General features: G+C 42.6%; 4 protein-coding genes across 5 annotated transcripts; 1 reads left to right on the top strand and 3 right to left on the bottom strand.

Annotated features, from left to right (window-relative positions):
* Positions 1 to 26: 26 nt before the first annotated feature.
* LOC115013573 (TBC1 domain family member 10A-like) lies at positions 27 to 10,441 on the bottom strand. Of its 2 annotated transcripts, XM_029439978.1 has the most exons (10): positions 10,267 to 10,441; positions 9,736 to 9,997; positions 8,421 to 8,520; positions 6,851 to 6,958; positions 6,151 to 6,257; positions 5,937 to 6,051; positions 5,296 to 5,361; positions 4,443 to 4,632; positions 4,182 to 4,336; positions 27 to 3,025 (listed from the first exon to the last, which is right to left on the bottom strand). In XM_029439978.1, exons 2-10 carry the CDS (start codon positions 9,915 to 9,917, stop codon positions 2,411 to 2,413), a joined length of 1,638 nt encoding a protein of 545 aa, XP_029295838.1. In that variant the 5' UTR covers positions 9,918 to 9,997; positions 10,267 to 10,441; the 3' UTR covers positions 27 to 2,410. The 2 variants fall into 2 exon arrangements, with proteins under 2 accessions (XP_029295838.1, XP_029295837.1); XM_029439977.1 differs by having other exon boundaries at positions 9,736 to 10,441.
* A 209-nt stretch (positions 10,442 to 10,650) lies between these two features.
* Positions 10,651 to 16,030, bottom strand: sf3a1 (splicing factor 3a, subunit 1). Its single transcript, XM_029440464.1, is given in 16 exon segments — positions 10,651 to 11,071; positions 11,169 to 11,240; positions 11,336 to 11,437; positions 11,819 to 11,964; positions 12,093 to 12,297; positions 12,381 to 12,608; positions 12,707 to 13,014; positions 13,107 to 13,136; positions 13,139 to 13,223; positions 13,664 to 13,860; positions 13,953 to 14,103; positions 14,188 to 14,262; positions 14,352 to 14,609; positions 14,705 to 14,903; positions 15,006 to 15,115; positions 15,942 to 16,030. Coding segments are annotated over 16 exon segments (2,316 nt in total). The 5' UTR covers positions 15,990 to 16,030; the 3' UTR covers positions 10,651 to 10,969.
* A 104-nt stretch (positions 16,031 to 16,134) lies between these two features.
* On the top strand, positions 16,135 to 18,245 carry ccdc157 (coiled-coil domain containing 157). Its single transcript, XM_029440466.1, has 6 exons — positions 16,135 to 16,567; positions 16,663 to 16,813; positions 16,924 to 17,602; positions 17,683 to 17,760; positions 17,867 to 18,036; positions 18,146 to 18,245. The coding sequence occupies exons 1-6, from the start codon at positions 16,320 to 16,322 to the stop codon at positions 18,149 to 18,151; spliced, it is 1,332 nt and encodes a 443-aa protein (XP_029296326.1). The 5' UTR covers positions 16,135 to 16,319; the 3' UTR covers positions 18,152 to 18,245.
* Positions 18,246 to 20,093: 1,848 nt separating this feature from the next.
* slc7a4 (solute carrier family 7 member 4) lies at positions 20,094 to 26,680 on the bottom strand. The gene is given in 5 exon segments (XM_029440465.1): positions 20,094 to 23,528; positions 24,390 to 24,498; positions 24,651 to 25,357; positions 25,698 to 25,863; positions 25,865 to 26,680. Coding segments are annotated over 5 exon segments (2,016 nt in total). The 3' UTR covers positions 20,094 to 23,310.
* Positions 26,681 to 27,976: the final 1,296 nt, after the last annotated feature.

Below are 27,976 nucleotides of genomic sequence, written 5' to 3'. Positions count from 1 at the left end.
TCAATAAAACATGCAGCAACAAAAGGTTTTACATCGGCTTTGAACAAACATTTATTTGTAAAGTTTAAACTTGGGATGATGCATACCGTCCCCTGGTTTGTCAAACATCTCTTATAACCCTAACGTGAATGGTAAAATGATACCAATCCTCTTCAGAGCAACAAAAACATTTTCAGTTGCTAAAGTTATAATATTTTTTCTAGTGTTACAAATGTTTAAAGATTAAATTGTCTTACACTTCAAATGATTTTGGAGATGTCCCCTCTGCAGCTTTTGGAACTGCTCAATAAAATATAGCATTATACATTGAAAAATAGATTTCATTACAAAAAAAGAATTGTTATTTTACATGTCGTATCTACACAATGAGCATTAAATTAAAATATAACATCAGCGAAACGGGAGTTGTGTAATATAAGCAACTAAAAGACTATTGCATACAGGCAAGTGGCTGCTTGAAAATGTGTAATCCTTTCAAACCTCATTGCTTTTTATAACTGACCCCCCACACATGCATATTTGTTTTAGCAGATACTTTTTTTATATTAATTATATACACAAAACACATCTTACACGTGTGTGCTCATGCTCGTCGAAACTCCCTTTACCTTTTTATCATTGTGATTAAAAGTTAGAAACTAGGACAGTCACAAAAAAAGATTGTCCAATTTGTTTTTGAAAAAAAAATAAAATCCCCAAGATTTGAGCGAGGTTTTCAAAAGAGAAATGCTACAAATATCCCAAACAAATCTTGAAAACACTTGATCTCTCTCGCATGTACTAACAGAATAAGCCTGTTCACAGGTCGCAGTCGTAGATCATCTCAAGACAACACAGTCTTGATCTGCTTTGGAAATTCTAGCAAAATATAAGAAAAAACGGAGCCAACGCGCTACAGGATCTTAACGGCTCCAATCGGATATGTTTTTTGCAAAGCCAAGAGGAAAGTCGGCACCATTAGGTGATTTGCACTCATTCACTGTCCGAGAGGTCACAGGAAACACATGCACAAATTCATACATTATACAGATTTGCATTTGGCAATAGAGAGCTTTTAGACAGATAAGCTTTTAACAAGGCAGGAATGTGTCTTACAGTGAAGAATGTCCAGTGTTCTCCTCTCTGCTGCCAAAGTCCTGTGAATTACTGATGCTCTAAAGAGGCTGGAGGTGCCCGGCACAGTGAATATTACGATGTGCACCACATCAATTCAGCAGACTCTGAAAAAAAGAGAGTACTTGTGCACGAGCAGGGGCATGCACAAACGATACATTTCATGTTTGAACTCTTAAATAAATAGCGCTGGTAGGAAAAGACTTGCAGGAAACACAGTGTGGTGTGACTCTCGTGGATTCAGTAAGGTGATTTTCAATTCAAAATTAAGAATCTAAAAACATGAAACGCACAAGTTTTCTTACTGGAAAAAGAAGAAGAAGCTTAATCTCTGAATAATACCTCCCAACGTTTGTGACTCTTTAAGGGAATCCCTGCTGTGATGTGCTTTACTGACAGGGACTGTAACAGCTGAAACCTCTGCAGGCCTGCCCTCTAGTGAACAAAACCTCGAATGGAAAACAAATGATTTAGAAGTTGAAAAGCTTGAACTCAATAGTGTTGAACGGAAAACGTATAGAAAAACTGGCACAAGCTTTGGCACCTCGTGGTTCTTTAAGTCCCATTTCTCTGTGAAGAAATGACTTTGCTCCCAATAACTGTAACATGTCTCCCTTGCAAACAGAAAACAAAGACTTATGCACTGAATAAAGAGCATCGAGGATCAACAGGAGGCAACTAGAGCTGCAACAACTAGGAGACTAATCGATTAGTTGATCGACAGGAAAAATAATTGGCAACTATTTTTGATAATCGATTATTCGGCATTTTCATGTAAAGATACGAGAAAATGTAGTTTTCAGCCTCTCAAATATGGAAATGTCTTTCTATTCTGTGTTTAATATCACATTCAACTAAATATCTTTGGGTTTCACAAAAAAGAAAGATTTAAAAGACGTCACCTCGGACTTTGAGAAACCAGGATGGACATTTTTCACAATTTTCTGACATTTTTTAGACCAAACAAAGAATCGTTTCATCTAGAAATAAGCGTCAGATTAAATCGATAATGAAAATAATCGTTAGTCGCAGCCCTGGAGGTAACATCAGCTGTGTGGAGAAATGGCGAAAGCAATAAGAGTAGTTTTACACGTAGCAACGATGCTTTAGTGTATACCATAGGCAAAATGGTGTCTAAAATGAATAAATGACTAAAACAGTCCAACATTAGAATAATAGACCTTCACAAGGCTGGCTGGTCGTTGGCTGAAGGGTGCTGGTGTTTTTGTCACACACACACACACGCGCACGCGCACACACACACGCGCGCACACCACACACGCTGACTGCTGTAAAGCTACAGGTATGTATCCTGCTCTGTGCTGCTAAGGCTTTGTGTAGATCGCTGAAGAGGAGTTTCTTTGGCAGGGGGAACATCTGTAGGAGGCGCAACATCTGTAGGAGGCGCTTGCTGCTGGTGAGGGGGGTCTGTTTCAGTCTGTGGCTCAGTCTGTGGCTCAGTCTGTGGCGTCTCACTTCTGACTGGAGGTGGAGCTGGTGGCTCTGAGGGTGGCGGTGCTGGTGGCTCTGAGGGTGGCGGTGCTGGTGGCTCTGAGGGTGGCGGTGCTGGTGGATCTGAGGGTGGCGGAGCAGACTCACTGGGAAGAGTGTAAGGATTAGGGATCTCCACAATGGGCTGGGATTTCTTTATGCTCTTCTTCTTCTTCTTCATGCTTTTCTTTTCCTCCTTCCCCTTCTTCAGCTGCGGGGTGGGCTGAGGCACCTCCAGTACGATGGTGGGGTTCTGCTGCAGGTCCTGGCGCCTCGGCGGCTCGGCCAACATGATTATCCGGGCGCCGTGCAACCTCGGGGGGGATTTGAAATTCAGCTCTCCGCGGTTCTTCTTCCAGCGCTTCAGCTGGGTGTGATTCTCCCTTTCCACGTCTCGCGCCGTCACTGGCACCTCTAGGATCTGCGACAGGAAGAGACGCGTCATTAGGTCACAGCTGGAGTCATTCTCATGTTCAACATATAGATCATTTTCAAAGGAACTGTGTGGGAGAAGACCAGCCGGGCCGGAAAATACTGTTCCTTCCACATTAGGCGATTGTGTTAAAAATGTGAACTTCAGTCTGTAAATGCCAAAGGGCCTCAGGGCAGCACGGTCATCCACAGTCAAGACAACCCTTCACATAAGAGGCGGTATTGTTAGCCGGGACAGAGACTCACACAAAGCTTGGCACAGGACCCAGACACTGAGCAGCCAGCACTCCGGTCAATTTGTCTCTGTATCACCATAATTCAGGCTCTTAGAGCCTCTGCCTTTTCCTCGACTGCATTACTGAGCACCCACTGTTCATGAGAGACACAACAGTCCACTGCATCTTCTAAAAAGGACTGTGTTAGTGTAATAGGACTTCTTGTCACAAACAAAGACCTTTCATATCTCAAAGCTTCTCTTTACGCCATTCAGAGCATCAATATAGCAGCAAACAACTATTTACAATGTAAAGATAAAGTGGAGTAATGAAGTCACACTCCCTCTGTGTGTGTTGTAATCATCTGTGGTTTGTTTACATTGTCTGTTCTGCGCTCATGAGACGGCTACTGCCGATAACTCCATCCCGAGCCACGCCGTGGACGCAGAAACAACCTCTAGTTCCCCCCTCAGGTTAACACCGTTAGCTCTGTCAGCACTGTTGCCATGTGTGACAGAAATATTTAACTTTTTGGATATATTCAACTAATTTGACTCCTGCTGCAGCTGGTGGAGGGGGAGACAATGAAGTGAGGTGAGTGTTTGCCACAAGGTGTCTTGTAACACATGCATTCTGGTTATCAAGTGGTTTCCCTCGTCACTGGGGCTGGGTATCATTAACTGCGTGACATGCACCGCAGACTGTATGGGCTGTGGTAGTGGGTCAATCACACGTAGCATTAAATTGAAGAATGCTTGAGGTGATTGGCTGCGAGCAAAACAAAACAAATAGTATTTTTTTCTAGATCTGTGTACAAAAAGGATCCAATCGTTTGATTAGAGACGTTCATACAACTTGGTACCGGGTTATTGAGGACTGATACCCAGCCCTACTCGTCTCTACACCATGCTGCTGCTCCGCTGCTCTTACCTCTCGGACGAGGAAGCCCTCCTGCATGTATCGAGGCTCTATGGCCCTGAGAAGCTCCATGGTTTCATACTGTCCCTGGTAGGCTTTCAGCTTCTCCCGGGTCCCCAGCATGCACTTCAGCAGCACCAAACCCACACGGAAGATTATCTTCACTCCTGTGAGACAGAGAAGAGCCAGGTGATTGAGCACCAGCGTGAAGGAGTTCTAACATCTACAACATCTGGTACCACTGCAGCTACAGGGGCTATAAGCCATTGTTACCGTCACAGAGGAACATGTCCCAGACACGCAGCACAGAGGCCCAGGGCAGCGTCCTGGAGAAAGCACACATAAACCACTCAGTCATGTAGAGGATGGGGTCGATCTTGTGTTTCTCCAGATGGCGGAAGGCTAGCGGGGAGACACGTCGCAGCAGAGCAAACAGGATCTCTCCATCTAACTGTATAGCTTCCTGAAAGAGACACAGGTAGGAAAGCATTAACAGAGAAAACAAAAGCCATTGTACTCCGTATCGTCAGGGCTGAAACCTGATGCATGTGGACGTTCATCCATTCAAAATAAACGAGTCCAAATTAATCATGTTGTCGTTTGTTTTTCCACAGAAAAGTCATTAGTTTGTTACCATTTAAAATACATTACATAATAGGAAAACAATGATGTTAAAGAGTAACCACCAGGCCAAATTAATTACACAAGATAGTTTACTCGAGTAAGCAGGCAAGTAATCTATGATAAATTATGGTCTCACAAGATTGACAACGCCCCATTGATTTCATCAGTGAATGATACCACAAGCATGCAGTTCATCTGAATAATAGTCTCCCTCTCTCTCTCCCTCCCTCTCCCTCTCTCTCTCTCTCCTCTCCCTCCCTCTCTCTCTCTCTCTCTATCCCTCCCCCTCTCCCTCCCTCTCTCTCTCCCTCCCTCTCCCTCTCCTCCCTCTCTCTCTCTCTCTCTCTCTCTCTCTCCCCTCTCTCTCTCTCTCTCTCCCTCCCTCTCTCCCTCTCCCTCCCTCTCTCTCTCTCTCCCTCCCTCTCCCTCTCTCCCTCTCCCTCTCTCTCTTTCCAGCAATTGGTGATGTCATCATGCATGATTGTATTCATTTCAGTCTTACCAGACCAGGACTGTAGTAGCCAGGAAGGTACTTCTCACAAATTTGGACCAGTCCCCAGAAGGCATCCTGTGGAAACATACAGATGATGTCAGGAAACCGATCACTTCACAGGAGGAAGGTTAATACTGGAACTTTTGACTTTGATGATAAAAGCTAATAACCAGCCACTTGTTTTAATCTGCCATAATAAACAGAAATGAGTTTGCATAAGTTCGTTAGGGGACATTTGTACGAGTTTTACGGCTGTGAATCAGAAAACCAACATCTACACCCCAAAAAGGTCACCAGGGCTGCAGTCTGCAACGATCCAACTACAATTCAGGTTCTGGAGCAGCTCCAGGATTTATCTCCAGATGACATCATCTGTGCAGTCTGTCTACGGCTGTTTAGTTTAAAAATAGACTTGTCCAAGGTCAGAAATTAAAACAGAGCTGTAAAACGCAACAGAAAAAAGCCCGTGTGATTTCTGCTTTACGAGTGGATTTCACTGTTAAAGATTAAAATATTAACAAGCCTTCAGAACTTTGTCTTTTAGCACCGGCCCAGACAACGTAGCATTGTAAAGCTTGCCAACATATGGTGACGGTACACTCACACCGCACACGGCAGTTTATATGGTGTTAGTGGTTTGAGGGACGTACCTCAGCAGGCATGTGCATAAGCAACACAGCAGCGATGGGGGCCTGGGCCTGGCAGTACCCCTCCTCTGGTCTGTAAAGAGTGTAGGCCTTAAGAACACGGAACAGGTCCTGCTGCCTGGGGAGCGTCAACAAAAACAATACACACAACTGTTAGACAACGGAATAGATTGTCAAATGTTGTTCAATCCCTGTGTGTAAAGTCAGACAGGCGTACCCGTGTCCCCCCCGAGACACAAACATCTCATGGAAAGGAAACTGTCGATGGAGGTCTTTCTCAATCACATCTACCCATTTGGGGTCCCCGGTCTGGCTATCCAGCTCCTGAAAAAAAACACAGAGGAGACTGTGAGACAACTCAGCAAGAGTATATTCTCTAAACTCACTCAGCACAGAAACGGCTTCCTTTAAATCCTCAACGGGAAGAACAACACACGTTTCCTGCACATTAAGGGCTCTTTGCATTAAAAGGTTGTGATTAAATCAGAGGCTAGATATGATCATGACTGGAACTGTATGATATAGCAATATGGGTGCATATGTAAAATGTTTTAGGTGCTGTAATTGACTTTTTGATCTTCCTCCCGTTTTTGGGTGTGTATGCCTGGAAAAGTTGACTTGTGTAATATTGATAACATAACTACGACTAAGATGTACGAGTCATACGAATGCAGAATCGCTGTTTGGAAAGGAAATGCATAAAAACTTAAAATGACAAAAGGTTCACTCCACAAAATAAATATTTCTTGCTTTAAAGTACTTGTATTTCACCGTCCTGAATAAGAATTAAGCTTATTATTAGCTGTTTAAAAGCACTACTGAAAGCACTACTGAACTAAACTGATGTGTATGAAATGAGCCCAACATGCAGCATAAAGGAAGCTACAAGGAGGAAGTAAAAGAGAAACCTCTCTGACCTGAAACTTTCCTTGGTTCTGCTCTTTCTTCACCTTACCCCCCGACAGGTAGAGCCACGCACGGCCTCGGAGAGCAGGAGGAATTCCCTTCTGGCACCGCAGCCTTACCTGCGCCAGAGAGGAACAGGGGATCAACAAATAAAGCAGCACACAAAGGACTAGTGTGACAAGGCTGATGCAGTTTGTACAGTCAGTGTTAAAAGCCTGCATATGTTATTGCTTCCTTTTCTTGACGACATGTGAAATGCAGTGATCGGTTTAAACTACTGAGTAATAGCTCTCAGTCTGCTGTGAAAACACGTACTGAAAATATTTACCAAGGTTAATGGGAAATGTATTTGACATGCATGTGGCCACAAATTGATCAAAGAACCGTCACAAGAAAAGATGAAAGTTATACAACATCCCTCACTAGTATGCAGTAAGAAATTCATCCGGGCGGGGCCCACAGCTGAGGTATGGTCGGACTTCAAACAGCTCTGTAGTAGTTCGGAGTAGGGGTGCAACGCTTTGTGTATTTGTGACGAACCCTCACGGTACGGGGGTCACGATGTGGTGCATGCAGAATAAAAAAATGTCCCCTGACTGCTTAACCGGGGCACGAACCGAACCCTGACCTTTGTGTAACTCCCCAGATCTAGTTAGAAGGGAAATGTTTTTTTGTCAAAGATACCTCGACACTGATTGCATCATTCATGTGCACTTTATTGAAATTCTACCAAGATACTTATTTGCTTTGCTTGGCATTGAATCTGAATGGATAATGGACCCAAACTGTATGTAGTTACTGTAACAGTGGTGCACAACTACATATCACCGTGCAATATCTCAAGTATAACTTGAGCTGCGATCTTTCATACAGTCACAAGTCACTTTGGACACAATGGCTTGGTTGAACAGACACTGGTGTTGGTTTGTTGCATTACCAGTTCTGGATATGTTTGTTTGTTATGAAGCTGAATGCCTTCCCCAAGGAGAGTCTGCTGTAACATTATCGTGAACCAGAGGAGCAACAATAAGGGATCAGAAACACCTTGTCAGCTATTTGACAGGGTCTTGCAGCTACACTGTTTTTTCTTCTCATGGGGCTTTTCACTCTGAATTGCTGTCTTGCATTAGACAAGCTATATGTTATACTCACAGCACCTTCATTACATGGTTGTCTGTCTCAAAAGGAAGTCACAACAGCCCCACCCTGAATCTGAGACTGTCAATTTGTCACATGGTGCATGGGGTAAAAAGAAAAGAAAAAAAGAAACGGGATTGGTTGTGTCCTGCCCTGCTGCTGACTCATGGAAACAGTGGTGAAGTCGCAGCTCTGTGCTATATTGCGGAGAGCATTTCACACATAACCAGCTAGACAAGTGAAGCTGCAAATAATCTGCCCACAAAAGTCTTTGAGCAATCAAATACTTGAGCAATGTCATTCTCCTTGTCTGATCATGTACACAAAACTACTAAAGGACTGAAAAACTGCTGCCTGGAGACAATGGTGGTAAAGCCCAAATACCAGCGTTAGAAACCACACAAACAAGCCACTTGTGTTATTAAGTTAATACTCGGTTCTGACCTTATTGAATCTCTTGATCATCCACTTGTCCCAGTGGCTGAGCATGTCCAGCCACTTCACCTCCCTTTGCCTGAGCACCTGTGGAGGCAAATCATGCGCTCTAGGGACACAAGAGAGAGAAGATGGGAAAGATACATTACATTCCCCCCCCCCCCCCCCCCCGCCCACATTAAATCAAATGAGAAAGAACATCTGAAAAAACAGTGCGTATATGTGTACCATTAGATCTGCGTGGGTGGCCATAGCTCATATGCAGACAGTAAACTTAGCAATGAGTCAAAAACAACAACTACCACCAACCTTGTTTTGAGGAGACTATAAAAGACACAAACTCACATCTTGTTTAACCTCAAAGAGCTGCAGTGTCTTATGATGTAATTCAACTTCAAAACATTTAGGGGCAAGAAAAATTAGGGACTGCACATACTTATTTTCTACTATATGCTTTACTAAAAAAGGTATGCAATTATCTCATCAGCACAAGCCTGTAATCGTAGGGTTCAAATGTCTCGGGACAACCAGCTTTAGTAAAGAAAGAACTGTAGACTGTATGTTGGAAATGAGTTAAACAATATATTATACTCCAGCTTCAGCTTCTAACAACCTTAAGCACAGATGAGATACTTTCAATCACTGCCAAACAGTGTAAGATAAACCCTGGGTTTGTGACCACCTATAAATCTGTGAGCCAAAAGAGGCCCATCTAGTAACGGGGCACCAGAGCTGTGGATCCAAGTCTGCCAAAACTCCAGAAAACAGGAAGCTCTCAGCCAGCCAGTGCTTGGCACAACTTTCTCTCACTCCGTCCACTATTTCAGTGCTGTAATGTGGGCTCAAGGGCAACAGTAAAAAGGAAAGAAAGAAAAGCCTTCTTAGAAAAAACACTGCCTCTAAAAGCTATGAATAAATGGATTCAGATGTAAATAACAAACAAGACAGTGTGAATTGCTTTTTCCTCACTGAAGAGATGGGTAGTAAGTGCTATATGAGTTTACATGATGGAATGAAGAAGAAGTCATGCTACCAATCAATCTTCTTCTTCTTCTTGCCTCTAGCTTTTATATATTTGGCATATTGGGTGAGGCAAACATAAAACACATTGTGCCACGCAGCTGCTTGGGGAGCTCTGTTGTGCACAGGCACCAAGACAACAACACTAACACAACTTGTGGTATGAAATCATAACTACATTAACTGCTACACTATCATTAAAAAAACAAAAACATGCTCATGTGGATTTAAAAAATCCACAGTTAGCTGAAATACACTGGGAAGACAATGGCAATGAATTAATGTGGAGTAGAGACAAACTTACGATGCCTCCGTTTGCTGCTGTGCCCCCCCGATGAATCCATATTTATCGGTCTGTCTGTCGCTGGTGAATCCGTTGATCTCCGAGTCTGATCCCAAAGAGCTTTCATCGTCCATGTGACTGCTGCTAATAGTCCGGATGCTCCTGGTGTCCACTGATTGACGGCCGTTCTCTATTCTGGCCATGCTAGCAAGAGAGCTAGCTGGCTAGCCAGGATAGCTAACGTCAGCGAGCTTGTTGACAGCCGAAAGTCAAAACTGCTCCTCTGGATATGAACAAAACCGCACAGACGCCATGATCTTTTTTTTTTAAGTGAGTTAAACTTCCCAACTACTGTTTTTTACTGTAAATGTTATCCAACGTTACGCTACAACTGCCAGGTCACATCAAATATGTTATGCGTTAGCTAGCTAGGTTAACTTGAATGCTTATTCAGATTTAACATTAGCTAGCTAAATGGTAGGTTGCTAACCTCAAGTTAGCCGTAACTGCTAGTGCCAACACAATCCAAAACTATTTCTATATTGACCCTACCTTCAACAAACTAACGATGTAGCTTGTATTTCATAGTTAGCCATTAACTAACTATGTTAGCTGGTAAACAGATTAGTTTAACATATTCTCAGCCAACGGTGTCTTGTTTCTGTGTCCTGTCATGCCGAGTGTGCTGGACAGATTTGTGCCTCGATCCAGTCTGCCGTCCTGGGTTTGTGAGTTTCACCTTCTTAATGTCACTGTTACCCCTAGTGGCTGCCTCAGGAAGTCAATCTTACATCTGGAAATACATGCAATCCATCTAAATCCACTACTAGAGCTCATTTCCAAGTACTTAAGTGTAGACTAACTATTCACCTTCATTAAATCACATTATTGAGAACCAGTTGCTAACCTTCCACATAATCATGAAGCAACAAAAGACAGATTTTTATTCTTTTATTCCTTTATTTAGTATTATGAGGATCGACATGTCACAATTAAAAAATGAGTACTGTATATCATCATGAACAAATCGAGACGTAATAGAATGAATAATAGTCATGCCTGCCAGGAAGTGCAAAGCAGAATTCATTTAGCATTCTGAGTTAACCTTTAAGAAGGAAACAAAAAACATGCTCTTCACACAAAACTAAGAAAAGCACATTATAATTCTGAAAATGGTCATTGAACTAAAATGAACATGACAGGATCGAGTGACGAAACATCCACAAGTAAAATCTTTTCCTTCTTGCTGCATGGCTCACTTCTTTCTGCCACCTCTCTCCTTTAGTGCCAAGTGAATGACTGAACCGTTGTTCATGTTGTAATAGGCCAGGGAGTTGGAATCCTTAATGAAAATGCCCTAAAAAAGGAACAAAACCATACAAAATATTATTCAATCAGTCAGGTTAAAAGGTAAAAATTAAGGTTACGGTTAAAATAAAGGAAGAAAAGTTTACCTCCAACTGTAACTTCTGCTTTCCTGCTGCCATGCCTGTAGCTTCATGGATTTTGACTTTAATAACAGACACCTGTGGAGACAATTGCAGATCCATAAGAATGCGGTAGGGTGCACTGACATACAATCACTAAAAAGAGGGGAAACAATACGCAAATATCTGCATACCTGATCTGTGAGTGGGACAGTGAAATTCAGCACTTGGCCATTCAGCTTCCATTCGGTCTTGTCCTGCATGTTGGGGACCTGTACTTTAACTGCCACGGGACCCTGGAGAACAAAATAAATCATGGTTCAATTAAGACAGAGCATTTTACAGCAATATAGAAGGATTAATTTAAATGTTTACAGGCACTATCAGTAATTTGATCATATTTATTATAGCCAAGTGGCTATAATTAAATCTGATCTCTTAGTTTCTCAGCCATCACAATTGAACATATACATAGAACTACTATACTCATGTGTTCACAAACATTACTCATATAAACAAACCAGGAACAATTCTTAACTTTGATTGGGTTGTTAGTCTGTATATTTTAAGACCTCCCAATAAATGTAGCTCTAATAAAAAGTTTGAATCCTCTATATAGAATTATGTCTTCATTCAGATCACAAATAAACCAATTACAATTCTCTGCTCTAACAAACCTTATTTCTACGAAGGAACTCCTCCTCTGGCATAAGGTTGTCCTCTGTCTTCATCTTCTTGTTGAGTGGCTCATCGTCGTGAGATGGGTGTGATGGTGGTGCAGGAGCAGAGATTGGGGGTTGTATTGGAGGGGCAGGGACGAATGCTGGAAGAAAAAGCAGTCATTTTAATTTAAAATGAGGAGGCCTATGTGCGAAATATCCAGCTAATATCCTAAACGAGGCATATTTATTTTGGATGTCAGTGATAGGCGTTTGGAAACCTTCATCTTACCAGTTGGAACAACCATGGGAGGTGGTCTGGGGGCCATAATGTGAGATGGTGATGGCTGCATGGGGACCACATTGATGCGGGGAGCAGGGATCATGGGAGGCATTGATGCTATAACTTGTCCTGATGCAAGGCGGACCACAGGAGACATCTGCGGTCTTGTCATTACAGGTACAGCAGACAGGAGAGTGGTGCGCACGGGTACCATCTGTTTACAAAGAACAAATTAGTGGGTTATTACTAGGTATTATTTCATTTCATTACAAATTAACTGTTTTTTATACAACTCACAGAGTGGGGCGGGCGGATCATTGAGGGTTTAGACATATTCATTGGGGGCATGGGAGGCTGATGATGAAGATCACTGGGCTTGCTTGGGCCAATTTTCTCCTTAGTGTCATCCTCTCCCACCAGTCCTTTAGCCTTGTGAATGGCTTCGATCTGCTCTTGCAGAGTGATGTTGGCCTGTGCTGCCTGCTGGGTACGAGCCATGCTTCCTGAGTGGCCATCCCAAGTAACCTGGTAACATGAAAAGATCAAAGACATATCGACTCAATTTCATTCAACTCTGGAATTATTTTATTTTATGTGCAATATAAACCCACAACTGTACTAACCTTCTCCTCTGGCTTCTGGATTTCTTCTTCACCAATCTTCTTACCGATGGCCGTCTCTTCCACACCGAAGATATCGGTACGCCTCTCAGCCAGTTGTTTCAAGCTGCTCTCGATATCCAAACCAGGAGCATAGACTTCATCTTCGGTCTGCCTCTCTCTGATGCTGCGGTCTCTTTGCTCCAGCCAGCGCGGATCCAGCAGACCAATGCGCATGTGCTCTTGCATCTTACTGGCTTGGATCTTCTCACCAGTAATTGGTGAGATGAGGTACTCGTCTGGAGTTATAATTGAGGGTGGAGGCTTGGATGCTGTAAGGAAAAGATAGCATGAGATAAACACACACTGTACAAAGTAAAAGCTTGGCACTTAGTATTCTCTCGTCCAAGGAAGCGGGAGTTACCTTTGGGATCGTAGTCCTTCCGAATGATACCTGGTCTGGAGTTGGGGGCAGAGGGGGTGGCATAGGGTTGTCTGGTGGCAGGGGAGCCTTCATGCCATCATCGTCGTCATCAGATCCCTGAAGAAAGCAGGAGGGGAAGAATATGTTGTTACCAGCACTTATCGTTATTTATTTTTTCTTTTGACGCAGATGTCAGCAAACATAAGTTTTCAATTTAGTTGTATGGAAAAAGAAAAAGGGGCTCCACATTTCATAATCGATTAATCGCTTGGTCTATAAAGTAGAAATCCAAAGTGATGTCTTTAAATGTCTTGTTTTATCAGTCCAAAACCAAAAGGATATTCAGTTTAATATGATATATAACAGAGAAAAGCAGGAAACATCTTTATTTGAGGCTGAAAACAGCATTTTTGCCATTTTTTGAAAATGACGCATTAACTCAAAAAAGTCAAAAATAGTTGCAGATTATTTTTGTCTATTGTCTAATCCCTGCAGCTCTAAAAGCAGCTGCAATTGGTGAAGGAGGGGCAGTGATGAATTACTTTATCAGTTCTTACCTCATCCATGTCCTGTAATTGGGTGTCTTGGTCAGGCTGCGAGGGCTGGCCCCGGCCTCGAGCCTCCCGTTCATCGTCTTCATCCTCACTCTCAACCTCCATCTCCACCTCCTCACTCTCTCCATACTTCTCGTAGCGCTCTTGGATTAGGATGCGAGCGCCAAGTTCCTCTGGTGTGGTAGGTGGGGGGAAGTGGCCTAGGGGAAAAAAAAGTTGCCAATAAAGATCAATTATTCTAGCTACATTTAGGGCCTTACATATTTAAAGATTACAATAGTGGTTACATTACCATGTTCGTTTGGCTGGAAATCCACCGTCTCAACCACTACAAAGTCATGCCAATCAATTTGTGCATATGCCACCCGTTCTTTCTCTCTTTCCTCTTCCTCCTTCTTTCTTTCACGCTCCTGGAATTTTGCCCACTCAACACGGTACTTCACCTGATGGTTATGCAGAAAGACAGCTGATTAAGATGGGCGACATGCTATTAAGTGCTTACTTTAAACTCAGTTTAAGGTGATTACCTGATCCATAACCTCTCTTGGATTCTCGGATTCTCTCTTCAATTTGGCCAGAAGGCCTTTGGGAGGGATCAGAATCTACATGTTGCGAGACAAGATACAGTTTAGCAACACCACTCAAACAAAGAATGACAATAATATCAGAGGTGCACAATTTGTCAGGTCACCTTAGTGTACTGCTCAACCAGTTTAGTGAAGTAGTTGAAGAGACTGTGCTGTGGCCGCAAAAAGTCAAACTGGTAGTTCCTCTGTTCTTTCTGCATGAGCTGAGTAAGAAACTGGCGGCCATTGCGAGCAACAAACTGAGCCGTGAGCTTGACAACATCCAGATCAAATGCTGAGATCGATGGAGGATCTGCAATGAACTCGTACTCAGGAGGTGGTTCTTTGGGGATAACGGCCTCTTGAATCACCTGTGACTGCGCCTATTGACAAACAGAAAATATTAGTTGTCATGATGAAAATTCTACCAATTATGAGAAATGTAAAAACAAGGGCAGACTGAAATGCCATGTCCTACCTTTAGCTGTTGAGCCTGCAGCATGGCCTGCTGCATAACCTTAGGCACTGCTGCAGAAGGCTCCTGCCCTTTGCCCTCCTTAAATTCATTGACCTTGTGACGGTAGTAGGCATGGTAGGGGTCATTAGGGTTGAGGAAATTAAACTTTGGATTGTTGATCTCATTCTGACGGATTCTTGCTTCAAACTCTGGCCCATTCCTGTAAAATGACAAGGAATTTGTTAAATTATAGGACATAAAATCCAGTTAAGATTACAGCTATATAAAATATTATACAATTGACACATGTGGAGTAACCAACCTGGCAACAAAGCTGGCTGTCTTGTCAACTATGTTTCGAACCTCAGGAGGTGGATATATGATACCAACAATGGGTTTAGTGGCTGGTGTTTCTTCTACTGGTGCATCATTCTGTTGGCAACATGTACATTTGTTAGGCTGTAATGTGCAAGATTAACAAAATCACATCTAATACTCCGGACTAACTACCAACAGGCAAGCTTCAATTTACTTAAAGTGTCAGTTCACTAAAATTGCAAAGATAACCCAATCATCCCATGCATATGGGTTTAGTTTCATTTGCAGACGCTTTGAGTTTTGATGGTCATGCTTTTGCCCAATAAAATTGAGGAAAATAGAACCAGTAGCATTAAGTATCAATAACATTTGGAAGTCAACAGAACCTTTCTATACAATATTATCCAGGTTACTCTGAATAATCCACAGATTTCGCTGCAACACTATAGTCCATTTATGGTATAAAAAAGTAATGATAACGGTTTACAGTTAAACCTGTGAATAATCCTGTTTAAGATACCACAACGGTGAAAAGCCCCCATTTTCCAAATGTCAATTTTCAATACAATTACATAACAAGCTAAAGTCATTGCTCCTCCGTTGCATTGGGAGTGATCGGAAAAGTTGGAGGATTGGAAATAGAGTATTAGAAATCCTCCATTTCCATTGGAGTGATAGCAAAAACTTCAACAGCCATTTCAAATCATCATAATGCGTTTATAGTTATTTGTGATTTTACCCTGGAAGCTAACAACAAGCTAACAAGATGTACGCCTTGTGGTGATTATCCAAAATAGACGTTACCTACCGGTACTCTAAAATTCACATTCATGGATACATTTCACCGTAAAGTGTAAGTTAATTGTGCTTTAGTTTCCCCCACAAAAACAGTATGTTAGCTACATTGTTAACATTAGCTAACTAGCAGCTGAATAGTCACCTTGTTGTTGGGCTCCGGCTGAACAATTTGTACAGGCCCCGGCGGCATGGCGATGTCTTTTTTGGAAAACTGGAAGTAACCTGTAAGCCCCCAACCAACAAGAATAGTTTGTTAATTAAAATAAAACATCTACTATAGCAGATATCATGCTACGAACACACTATATAACAGCTAAAAGTCTACATTTGCTGTAGTTGCACACTTACTGCGTCGCGCTAACGTTGACTCAATGGAGACGTATCACTTCCGGACACCAGCCGCAAAGCATTATGGGACTAGCAGTACTTTCCGCAGGTTGCTAAGGAGACGTGATGCCAACAAGCTACACCTACTCGCTCTCATTGTCAGAGAGACAACATCTAAGCTAGCTTTTCAGACATGAGTCAGTTCTTGGGTCGTCAGGACTGTATCGAAAGCCTTAGAAAAGACGTCGTCGATCTTCAAGGTGCGGTTCTGGACGTCTTTTCTAGAACCGGACCGGTCCGCTTTACGTCCTGGAAGTTTCCCGATAAACTCTCATGTCATCTGGACATGGTAGCTCTACTGGAGCAGTATGACTTTGTGGATGGGGAGGATGCATTCAATCAGCACTCGCACATTGTGTTATTGGAGCTGGTGGTTGACAGGTAATAAGTACACTAACGTTATTTGATCATATTAACAAATATTTCCTAAGGACTAAAACAGGACTTGTGTTTTCTCTCTCCTCTCGCTGAACCAGGCTACTGCTTCTTCTACAAAGCCTCAATGCTTACATTGAACAAACTAGGAGCAGTCAGAGGAGAGGCCAAACCCAGCAGAAAGGATGCCTCTCAGTTGGTCTTGTAGTCAGAAGCTATTGGAGTAATTTAGTTCAATTTGCAAACCTTAAGGTAGACAACTTACTTTATTTAAGTAAAGATTAAAACAATGACATAATGCCAACATATTAACAGAAAACTGAGAGATCTCATTACTTTATATGCTTTTTTTCTTCTATTAGGGGACCTATAAAGACACCAAGAATCAGACAAAATCAAAGACATTTGACTGTGATGGGACAGAGACAGTGTCATCGGTCTCCCCCCAAATGAGCACAAGCAGAAATTGCTTATCTGCCTCGTCTTCAACAAGCTCCTTAAATAGTCAACTACCCTCAAGTGGTACCCACATCACCCCATGCTATCCTAAAGCTGACAGCCACAATGTAAGGTGCCAGACTGTTGAATCATCCCTTGTTCCCTGCAATGCCTGCCACCAAGTGCAATCTACTTTGATAAAAACAGGACATGCTTTGTTGGAACTGCTTCAGAGTGAGAGCCTGCCCTCATCTCTGCAGCCACTCTTAGTAGCTGTGGAAGACACCCTGGAGCTGGGACATATGACAGCAGCGGATGTCGCCCAGTGGGCCAATGAGCAGCTCAGGGACATGCGCCGGCTGGCAAAACATCTTCAAGATGTGCGGGATACTGTGCAACCTCTTAGAGACGGACTAGCGGCAGCAGAAGCAGAGCGGGAGAGATTCAGGTCTCAGCTGGAAAGAACACAGAAAGAGTTTAAGCAACAGATGGAAAAACACCAAGCGAACATAGTCCAGCTGGAGTTTTCACTGAGGACATCACAGAGATCTGTGAAAGAAACAGAGCAAAGGCTACAAGAGGAGCAACGACAACTCAAGAGAGGTGCGGAAAGGTCACAATAAAAAACATGACGGGAACTCATTGAGATCACATTTACCACTATATGTTTAATATTTTAACAGAAATGTTGTGCTTGGAGGAGAGCAATTCAAGCCTGAAAGAGAAAGTTGCAGCACAGCAAGATGGTTTACAAGCACTTGGTAAGGACATAATATTAACATTTTGCAGAACTGTATGAAGTTGTCTTGTCTTACACACATAAATAACCTGATATGCTGTATGATGCATCTTTTTATTATGTGGTAGAATGTGAAAATAATGTGCTGCAGGAGAAAGTGAGGACCTTGCACAGAGAGGAAGATGCCTGTTGTAAGCTTCAGCAAAGTATCCAGCAGTTAGAGAGTCAAATCTCTGAAACTCAACTCCGCTTTGACAAAGAGAATGCCAAGTACCGCAGCGCTTGTCATCAGCAAGAGGTCAGTGTCATGACTAACGCAGAATTATTTGTCCATAACGTTCAAATAGATTTATAGTTTTTGTGTGTGTCTAGTCAATGCAAGCAAAGCAGAAGTCTTTGTTAGACAGAGTTGACGCTCTGGACGAAGAGTGTGAAGAGCTGCAGGGGCAGATGGCACAGAGGGAGGAGAGACACATCGACCTTCACAACCAGCTGCAACAGATGTCAGAGGAGAAGGAACAAATGCAGGCTCAGCTCGCTCAGCAGCAGGTAGAATGTAGTTCTTTAGCATTTCATAATAAAGACTTTTAAAGCTATAGCAGCTCATGCTGTGATGTTTGTTTTCCAACAGGACCTGTGTTTGGAGCTCCAAAAGGAGAAGCAGACACTGGAAACGTACGCAGGCGAGCTGAAGACCAGTGTGGCTGAGCTGACAGAATATGTGCAAGCTTCAAGGGAGAGAGAGAGGCTGTTGGTGGCTTTCCCAGAGCTCAGCCCTCAGGCTCAACCACAGAGTAGGCAATTATTTAATATTTGTCCACTGACTGACATTACCTTATTGTATGTACATAGAGGTGTACACTCCTCACCAGCCTTTCTTTGCACGCCGTACTTGAATCTTGAATCAAGTCATTTATTTCCCGAGTAGTCATGTTTTAAGTGTTGTTCATTTCATATTTTCAAGGTACAGGAGATGTGCTTTTGGACATGGAGCAACAATTTCAGGCAAATAACATTCGTATAAAAATGTTGGAGCAGGAGAACAATACCCTGTGCACCAGCGTTGTGAAACTGAGGGAAAAAGCACAAAATAATGAAACCAGGGTACGTTTATTTGTGTTACACGTGAATAACGTTGAAAGAATTCAGCTGTTTTCTGGATGTTGAAAATGATATTAAAACTATGCATTTTCATCAACAGGAAGCGTCACCTCAGCAGACGTGGAGCCTCTCGCTGCCCAGCACACCTGTGGAAAAGCAACAAAGTCACCTGACACAAACGCAAAACAGTCAATTGTAAGTAAGATGTGTTAAAAGTTTTCACTTTTGAACACAGGTAGCATTATGCATACATTTAATAAATGATTAATCACCGCGCTGTGTTGCCTGATGTCTCCTTTGGACCACAGGCAGAGCAGCAGTGCAACAGGGCTGAGGCACGTTAACAGAGGGAGGGAACCAAGACAAGGGGAAAGTGGTCTGGAGTCAGCCAGGTCAGAGGATCGTGTGTCCACCGCCTCCCCCTCGTCTCTGCGACTTCACCTTCAAACCCTCAGCCTCAACACAGGCTCCACTGCTGCTAAAAGCCACACAAACACACGCAGTGGTTTTCTCCCTCTCTCACTCCAGAAGCTTGAACGAGAGGAAAAAAATGAAACCCTGAAATGCGTAAATGCACTCAAACAGAAAGCAATCTTCACCGTTGGAAAAAGAAAGGACACAGCTTCGTTTAAGGATATTTGGCCACAACTACATGGCTCATAAGGGCACGCTTATTGTACTATATACCACACTAACACTAATGCTTTTGGTATTTTACATGGTCATTGTGTACAATTATGATTACAACTTTTACCACTACATGTGTCATTATGTTGAGTTAATTGATTAATCGAGAAAGTAATTGGCGGATTAATCAATAATGAAAACAGTCGTTAGTTGCAGCTCTAATTTTTGCCAGTTGATATCACAAGTGTCATGAAAGTAAGATTTACTGCAGAGTGAATTATTACATTTGATTGCACTACATTGTACAGGTGTGCCTAATGAAGTGTGACCCCAGTGTATAAGGAGGACTATTATTAAACTGCTTTTTTAAATAGGGTATTGATGTCTATTGTATATTAGGTTTCTGGATATATGATATGCTGGATGTGTCTGAATAGTTTGCCTTCGCAGCAGATGAGTCACCAGGCTCTGAGTAAACGGGCGCCGTGTACAACCTCGAGCGTCTCACACACAATTTCACGGCACACAGATGTTGATAGATTCTATCTGATAAAGGTTGAGAGTGCGACGTTTCCATGGAAACATCCCCCTCGCAAGATTCAAAGTCGGTTGAATAAATAGAAACCTTTTTGTGTTCAGTTCCTCCCAAGATATTCTGGCAGTTAGTCTTTAATTAGTGCTCCGAGATCAAGACCACACACACACCGTGGATCAGTGTGAGTCGACGCTTCTCGCTTGTCATGTGTGTGTTTGCACCACACGTCATGCATGAGGCTTGTTTTGCAGCGGTAATTTGAGACAACCATGAACTCAGTTGTGTTATCTGAGCCTAGGGAGCCCCTGGAAGTCAGCTTGTGTCAGAGCCGCTCAAGTCAAACACATCTTGTATTTGTTCTTGTATCCGTGTTTTCTTAAACCTGACAGATAGGAGAAAATATGTGTCGGTAACTGACTGCAAAAAACCTGTTTAACATCACTAATCATCTCTAATATCTCACCAGTGTTACCTGAACGAACACCTGACGTATGTGTTCATTCTCTTAAAAGACAGCTCATGACCTCAGGGTTAATCCTTAAATTGGGTTAACTATACAGCTGTGTCGTCAAGCATGTAATTGAAGTTGACAAAGCGATTAATTCAAGTTAATCAAGAGCAGAAAATATACACTCGACAACACCGACTATGAGAAGAGTCATGTCTATTCTAAAAGGACGTTTCTTCATGTACATAATTCATGAATTATTACTGATTATTGATAACACCTTTGTAACCTGCACTTATTTGAAGTTTGTCTGGGTAAATAAAAAGGCCAGAGGTTTGTAGAAGAAAATGACCGTGGTCTTTCTAAGCAGCGTGTACAAAATAAGAGCATATGCTACATTTTATATTACAATAAAATAAACAATTTAGAAGATTTCAACTCGCTGTTTTCTGTTCAGCAGCAAGTCATGTGTATAAATGCTAAACATTCAACGAGACCAGCGTAGATATAATACTATCATTATTATAAGAGATATTCAATATGTGGGCGCTAAGATTTGGAACATTTTACCAGATGATATGAGGTATTACAATTTTTAAAAAGAGGTGTAAAAATTGTCTTTATAAAATAGTTTTTATTTATTAATTATTAATTAATTCATTTAATGTCACAACTCTTATGTAAGTCTGTTATGTAGCAGGAGCACAGCAGTGTTTTGGTGCAGGTCATGACCATTATAGAAATAACTAAACATAATATAAATTAACCTTTAGTCAGTTTTATCCTGTATAATTCCTTACATTTCATTTTGTCTTTTGTTTTTCTTCTTTATGTGAATATTTTAGTTTCTGAAACAATTTTAAAAAACTATTTCCATCATTTGTGATTCAGATGTGATTCCCTGCAGTCAGATTATTCCACAATTTAGATTTCTTTTTGTAAATGCTGCTTCAAAACATTTATTTTTCATTTAGAATACAGTCTTTTGCATTGTATACAGACATACACTATAACAGAAAGATTTGAGAACTTAATGTGCAAGTACAGAGTACAATACGATTCAGAAGTAAGAAAAGAATTGGATCATTTATAATTTGCAAAAAAGAAGACAGAGAAAGAAGTGAGAGAATGTTTAGCTTAAAGAAGCACCACGGTATCGATATCTGTCACTGGCCCCCGACATCCAAAGCAACTGTGAAACCCAAAATGACAATAGTCTTCAGTGTGCAAAGTTGTACAAAAGTCTCTGAAATAAAGCCAAAATGCCTCCTACTACACATTCTCTTCCATGTTTGTGTTTTGGTTTAATAATTAGAAGGTCCCGTGTAAGAGTTTTTATCTAACAGAACAAAATAGTAAAACTAAATCATTACAACAGGAGTACTTTAACTTTGGAAACCAGTAATGCATTGAATTCAACACGTTTAAGGCCATCGGTTTCTTACGCAACACATGCAAACACAAACTGAAATGAATAGAATAATAGAATTTATTGGAATAAGTACATTTACCTATGTAATAAAAAATAAAGCCGTTCACTTGACACTGTTACAAGTGTAGGCTGTGGGAATGTTATCTGTGTAGTGTTCTCACATGTGTGCCTTTCAATAATCTAGGTCAAACTGCAGACTGGCGGCAGGGACTAATGCAAATCTGCTGGGATTACGGAGGCTTCAGAGACATGAAGCACATCCAAAATCTGCCTGACAACCAATATTATACCCTGTGTGTTAAGATTCACATTCAGTAGGTTTGTGCTTGCTTTATATATCCAATGATCTAATTATCTCTCAGGTTATAATCGGAAAGTGGTGATAAAATGTCAAAAGAAATGTGCTTTGATTTCTAATCTCATACCGACGGGGAGACGTCGGCAGAGGGCTGCTGTCTAAGTGTGCGTGAGAAAAGACTGCATGAGATCAGTGACGCAAAAAAGAACGGGGTCATGGGATGAGATTTAGATTAAGTGAAGTGTTGTCTGCCACTTAAAAGGTGAACACACATTACTGATGGAGACTAATAGAGGAACATGCAAAACACATAACAACACAGACACAGAGACACGCACAAAGGACAGTGATAACTCAGAGAAGAATTAAGCTAGTGAGATCTGTATAAAAAACTATAACAGAACAGTAATAATAATAGAAAAATAAATACATATTTTAGAACATGGGATTAAATGATATGCCAGAAACCACTAGTGCAGTCTTTGAGTACCAAAAGGAGCTGGACTGAGAGGAAGTATTAGAGCCTGTAGTTTCTCCTGAGGCTTTGGGGGAGAAGGCAAAAATGTAAACTCACAAAAGTCTGTGCATTCTTCTGCTTAGCTAAAAAAAAAAACTAAACATGCAACGTATGAATGCTTAATATGCTTCAAATGACATCTTCAAAAATGACAGTTTTGGTGAACGCTGATTTTCCAGCTCCAGATCCGTAATAGCATTTTCTTAAAAATCATCCACTGAGTATACTTAACTAAAAGGTTTGTCACAAAGAAAGCACCGTATATAACCTATAACCGTGTGGATTCTGATAAACTGGCGAGGTTGCAAGAAAAGAGCTGGTCTTAAAAAGGATATAACACAACTTTGTTGCTAGGAGTATACAGGACAGTGATAAAGCTCTCTACTGTACATTCGAGTATTACAAGATATACAAATAGGCGTCACAACGAGACAGAGAGCGTGCATCCCATCCTGTGGTGTGCTTACATTTGCAGAGCAACGAGTACAGACTGTGGCAGGCCAGTCACACGCTAACGGGAGTGAGATACAGAGAGACACTAGTAATAGTAAAGCGTATGAGTGGGACACAACAGAAAATACCAGGCAGTAGTAATAACTATATTTGGTCACACATCATCTCTTTCCTGCGTACTCATCAGCTGTCGAAGCAGCGGAGGGGTTGATGTGTTGCCCCGAGGTGTCCGCTTGTCCTTCGGGCTGGACAGGCTGCACCGTCTCTACCAGGCTGCCGCTGGGCAGCACCACATACCGGGCGGCCATGTCTTTGGGCTGCAGCTCCCGCATGCCCTCCTTACTGTGCCAGATCCCATAACCAAAATACACAAAGAGACCTGGAGAGGGGAAAGCAGGAATCACTCATCAGCAGAAGTTAAAAGTTAAAGGCCCGCTGTACACAGATGAGTAGTGAGAGAAGTTTTGTTTGTTGAGAAATGTTGAAGGCTTTTTATATTTGATTATCTCCCTGCAAACTCTATCTAATCTATAGATCTAGCGGATATTTAGTCATAAACTAAAGTATTGGTCAAGAAACATGACCCGATGACGGCCCTAGATATCACTCTTTGGTGTCATTTTGATGACTTGGCTTTAACTCCACCTAAACTCCGAGATAAATGAAGAAATCCCACGTGTTCTTCCCTTCAGTGAGCATTAAGTCAGGTAAGTGGCCGTTACTTTCTCCAGGGAAACGTTCTGAGAGAGAGAGCCCAGCCTAAGACCCTGCCAAGTGTAATAATCCATGCGTGTGCATCTCGTTAACTTGCTGCGACTTGTGACAATAGTCTTTAAATGGTTTACTGGTCAAGAGAATCCTCAAGCTAATGCAGCTAATGATGTTTCCCCAGTGAACCCCTCTTACTGACAGGACATTAACGCTACCTGACCACCATCTACACCCTCTGAGGATTGCTGACCAAAGGGAAAACGTTCTCCATTACCTTATATGGTGCAGAACATGTTTGTTATGTACATGAAGTTCACTACGCAGAGATTCTATGATGTGTATTCTAACTATTTACTGAGATAACATTAATTTCAGGTCATGTACACAGTGTTAGTCTGTCTTTAAGTAACCAACATCATCGTGTAAAGAGGACGTTTTACACCCAGTGCCTAAAATAAATCCACATGTCAAATTTTAAGTTAAACAAAAGATGCATTTTTTGCAGGAATATGTTCTGGTGCCTTCTTACCTATAACGATCCATACAGTGAATCGAATCCAGGTTAGATAGCTGAGCTTCATCATGAGGAATACATTGATGAGGATACTGGCAGCTGGAGTCAATGGAACCAAAGGTACCTGTGCAACAATAAAACATCGTCATACTCCGACGATAACAAGTGTATCAATCTAAACTGCTGAGCATAATTTAAATGTATGTTGCTGCCAGGACAGAGAAATCGGTAACGATGCGCAAACAGTAAAACCATAAAACCATAAAAGGAGCTCACCTGGAATGTTTTGCGGTTGGTTTGTGGCTCGTGAAGCCATATGAGCGTCAGGCTGAGAACATAAGCTGAACTAAAAATCACCAGCAGCATCGTGAAGCTCCAGATTGGCAGCTGCAGCTGTTTGGTTCCAAACTCTATCACGACGCAGAGGGAGACCGAGCTCACTATCAGAGTGAGCACGCAAAAGGCCACCACCTCGCCCGGCTCACAGTCCCCCAGCAGCTTCCCAAGATACGGTTCCCAGAAGGCCTTCAGCTGCCCCGCCCCGCGCCGCTCTCCCGACGCCTGTCTCTCCACCAACTGGAGTTTGTCAGAGAAGGACTCGTACTGCTTCAGCTCCCCGCTGTCCTCGGTTATGGTCTGAGACTCGGAGGGGGCAGGGGAAGCCTCAGCATTGGGGTTGGGAGATGTGGAAGCGGTTCCCTTGGAGCCGATTTTGTCGGGCTGAAAGCGCAGCACGATAATACTCGCTGCCACAAAGGTGTATGCCAGGAGGGTGCCGATGGACAAGAACTGAACCAAGGCCTCCAGGTCAAAGACGAGAGCCATGGTGGACATAAGGATCCCAAACACCAAAATAGCATTGACGGGGACTTTGGTGACGGGATTGACCCGTGCGAAAAAGGAGAAGAACAACCCATCTTCTGCCATGGCGTACACAATCCGAGGGAGGGAGAAGAGGTTACAGAGCAGCACGGTGTTCATGGCTAGAAATGGGAAAAGAGAGTCATTATCAGAACATTAGTCAAAATATAGCACTGTGCAGACATTACTAAACATGATGCACGAGCATTCATCAGTAAGGGTTGCCATCAGTAGCAAACACTATAAAAACCAGGAACAGCTAAACATGCACCCCAAAAATAAATAAATCTTTAATATTGCGGTTACAGTTAGAACCAGAACCAGAACCAGACGCTGCACAGACATTTACTCGTATGCGCACAGACATCTGTTTTAGAGACAATAAAGTTGTTTGACTTTTAAAAGCCCCGTTTATATTATTATTCTTAGTCTCTAACTTCTCCATTATAAGTTGACACTTACCACAGATGGAACCTATCGCCACAATAACTCCAGCCCAACTGTAACCCCGGCGGAAGAAAGCATCTGACAGCGCTGAGTTGGGGTCCAGTGAATGCCAGGGTACCATTAGTGTAAGCACTGTGGAGACCAGGATGTAAGCTGCCGCTGCCAGTCCGAGGGAGATTGCAGGTGGCAATGGGGACAGCTTTCTGTGGGTTCTTTGCCTCCTCACTTGAGGATGCAATTACATCAAAGCCCACAAATGCGTAAAAACACGTAGCTGAGCCTGCCAGTATTCCAGATAGCCCAAAAGGTGCAAAACCTCCTTCTTTCTGGCTCCAATTGGCTGGTTCAGCCAGCATAAAGCCAAATACCAGGATGAAAATGATGACAGCCATGCTAATAACGGAGAAGATATGGTTAAGGTAAGAGGACACTTGAACTCCAAAGGAAATGAAGAATGAGGCGACGACTAGAATCCCTGCTGCAAGGAGGTCAGGGTAATGGGCAAGGAAGGGCACGTTCCACTGCATAATGTGCGTCTCCGTAAAGTTCTGGATGGCGTGGTTAAAAATGGAGTCGAGATAGCCACTCCAGGCACGTGCCACAGCAGCGCCACCAATCATGTTCTCCAGAATCACATTCCAGCCAATGAGAAACGCCCAGACCTCTCCAACAGAGACGTAGGTGAACATGTAGGCAGATCCCGTTTTGGGAATGCGTGCTCCAAACTCTGCGTAACAAAAGGCAGCCAGTAGAGACGCAAAACCTGCAAAAATGAAGGATACGATGACAGCGGGCCCAACCATGTCTTTAGCCACCGTTCCTGTCAGGACATAAAGCCCAGAGCCCACCATGCCACCGACTCCCAAGAGAGTCAGGTCCAAGGTGGAGAGGCAGCGTTTCAGCGACGTGGCCATCATGTCATCATCCAGTGTCTTGAGTCGGTTCAGTTTCTGACAAAGCTGCACCGCTGGGGTGCAGCCTCTCGGACAAGTTGCCATAGCTACAGAGTTAGACAGGCCAGCTGGGCAGGAAGGTGTTGAAACAGTCAAACTGGATCCATTACCTGTCTATCAAGCGTACCTGCAAGACAGAGCACATTATTGACAAAGGTATACATGAGAACAGGAACAACTACTGCAGGCGTAAGGGTTTAACCTACACACAGTGTATTCCACATTTAAGTGACTTTATGGTCTTTATTTTATCTGGACATACTGTTACATACAGAACATAATAAGTGAAGGATCTGCAGTAGATGTTACATTTATGATTGTAATAGCAGTGTAGCACTTTGCTTAGTAAGTAGTTGTACAAACAGCAAGTCATATAAAAAGAAATAATACAACACACCAGGAAGACTTTTAAAGATGTAGTCTATCTGGCTGTTTCCCACATTAAGTTTATGTATCGTATTCAGCAATGAGGCCTGCATGTGTGGCACTGGCCATCACTGAGGACAGTCCACGTCATCTACAAGGCGTCCGGTGTGCTGATGTGTAGCAATGAAGCTCCACATACTGTAACGATAGAAGATGTAAGTGATGTGTTGTTGATGTGTTTGACTGCCAACAATGTGTTTCATCAGTGAGAGCCAGTATTCATCCTCTTGGTCTGGGCGGTGCAACATCCGAATCCTGCCCTCGATAAGGCATATGGCGACAACAGGAAGCCTCCGTTACAATTACGTAACGCTTTATTCCCCACTAGAAATAAACCCCTCCCGACAAAAACAACAAGATTCGTTTACACTCTTCAGTTTATATCCATGAACACATACTGGAGAGAATAGCCGACGAATGGAATTAGCGTCGTTGTAATGCCAAATTAATTATTTAAAACAAAATGGAAACAGACGCGAAAGAGGATCGTTAAGACTTCTCCTGGATGTGCTGGATATGAAGAGCGACATCGCACTCCTAATTCATTCAGCAGGTGTAATTATTTAACAGGATTCCCTTTGTAACCACACAAAAAAAAGAGAAACCTCAGTAATAACAAAAAGAAATGCAATCATCGCTTTACCTTCGTTGTTCAGGTCCTGTCATTTGTGCTGCAGGTCCGGTGCTGTGAGAAGTTGCCGGGGTGCATCGTCTGGTGATGGAGCAGAAGGTGCGCCGAGGAATAAAACCAACATGCACCGCCTGCGCTGCTTCTTAAAGGCGCAGGCACCTTTATACTCAGAGGGCTTCCCCACTGCGCCCCACCCGTATTACAGCTGCGTAATCCGGAGCCGGTTGGCTCAGCAGAGTAATATGAGCTGAATGCTCAATATAAATGTAATCATACGTAGATAA

This window comes from Cottoperca gobio, chromosome 9 (assembly GCF_900634415.1).
Source record: "Cottoperca gobio chromosome 9, fCotGob3.1, whole genome shotgun sequence".
Taxonomy (NCBI): domain Eukaryota; kingdom Metazoa; phylum Chordata; class Actinopteri; order Perciformes; family Bovichtidae; genus Cottoperca; species Cottoperca gobio.
This window is presented reverse-complemented; position numbering and strand designations above follow the sequence as displayed.

Coding starts and splice junctions, on each gene's coding strand:
- LOC115013573 (XM_029439977.1), bottom strand. CDS start 9,917: ATGGCCAGAATAGAGAACGGCCGTCAATCAGTGGACACCAGGAGCATC. Junction 6,258..6,850: donor AGAACCAAGGAAAGTTTCAG/GTCAGAGAGGTT, acceptor GTTTTTTTTCAG/GAGCTGGATAGCCAGACCGG. Junction 4,633..5,295: donor GCTACTACAGTCCTGGTCTG/GTAAGACTGAAA, acceptor TGTCTCTTTCAG/GAAGCTATACAGTTAGATGG.
- ccdc157 (XM_029440466.1), top strand. CDS start 16,320: ATGAGTCAGTTCTTGGGTCGTCAGGACTGTATCGAAAGCCTTAGAAAA. Junction 16,568..16,662: donor TTGGAGCTGGTGGTTGACAG/GTAATAAGTACA, acceptor TCGCTGAACCAG/GCTACTGCTTCTTCTACAAA. Junction 16,814..16,923: donor TTCAATTTGCAAACCTTAAG/GTAGACAACTTA, acceptor TTCTTCTATTAG/GGGACCTATAAAGACACCAA.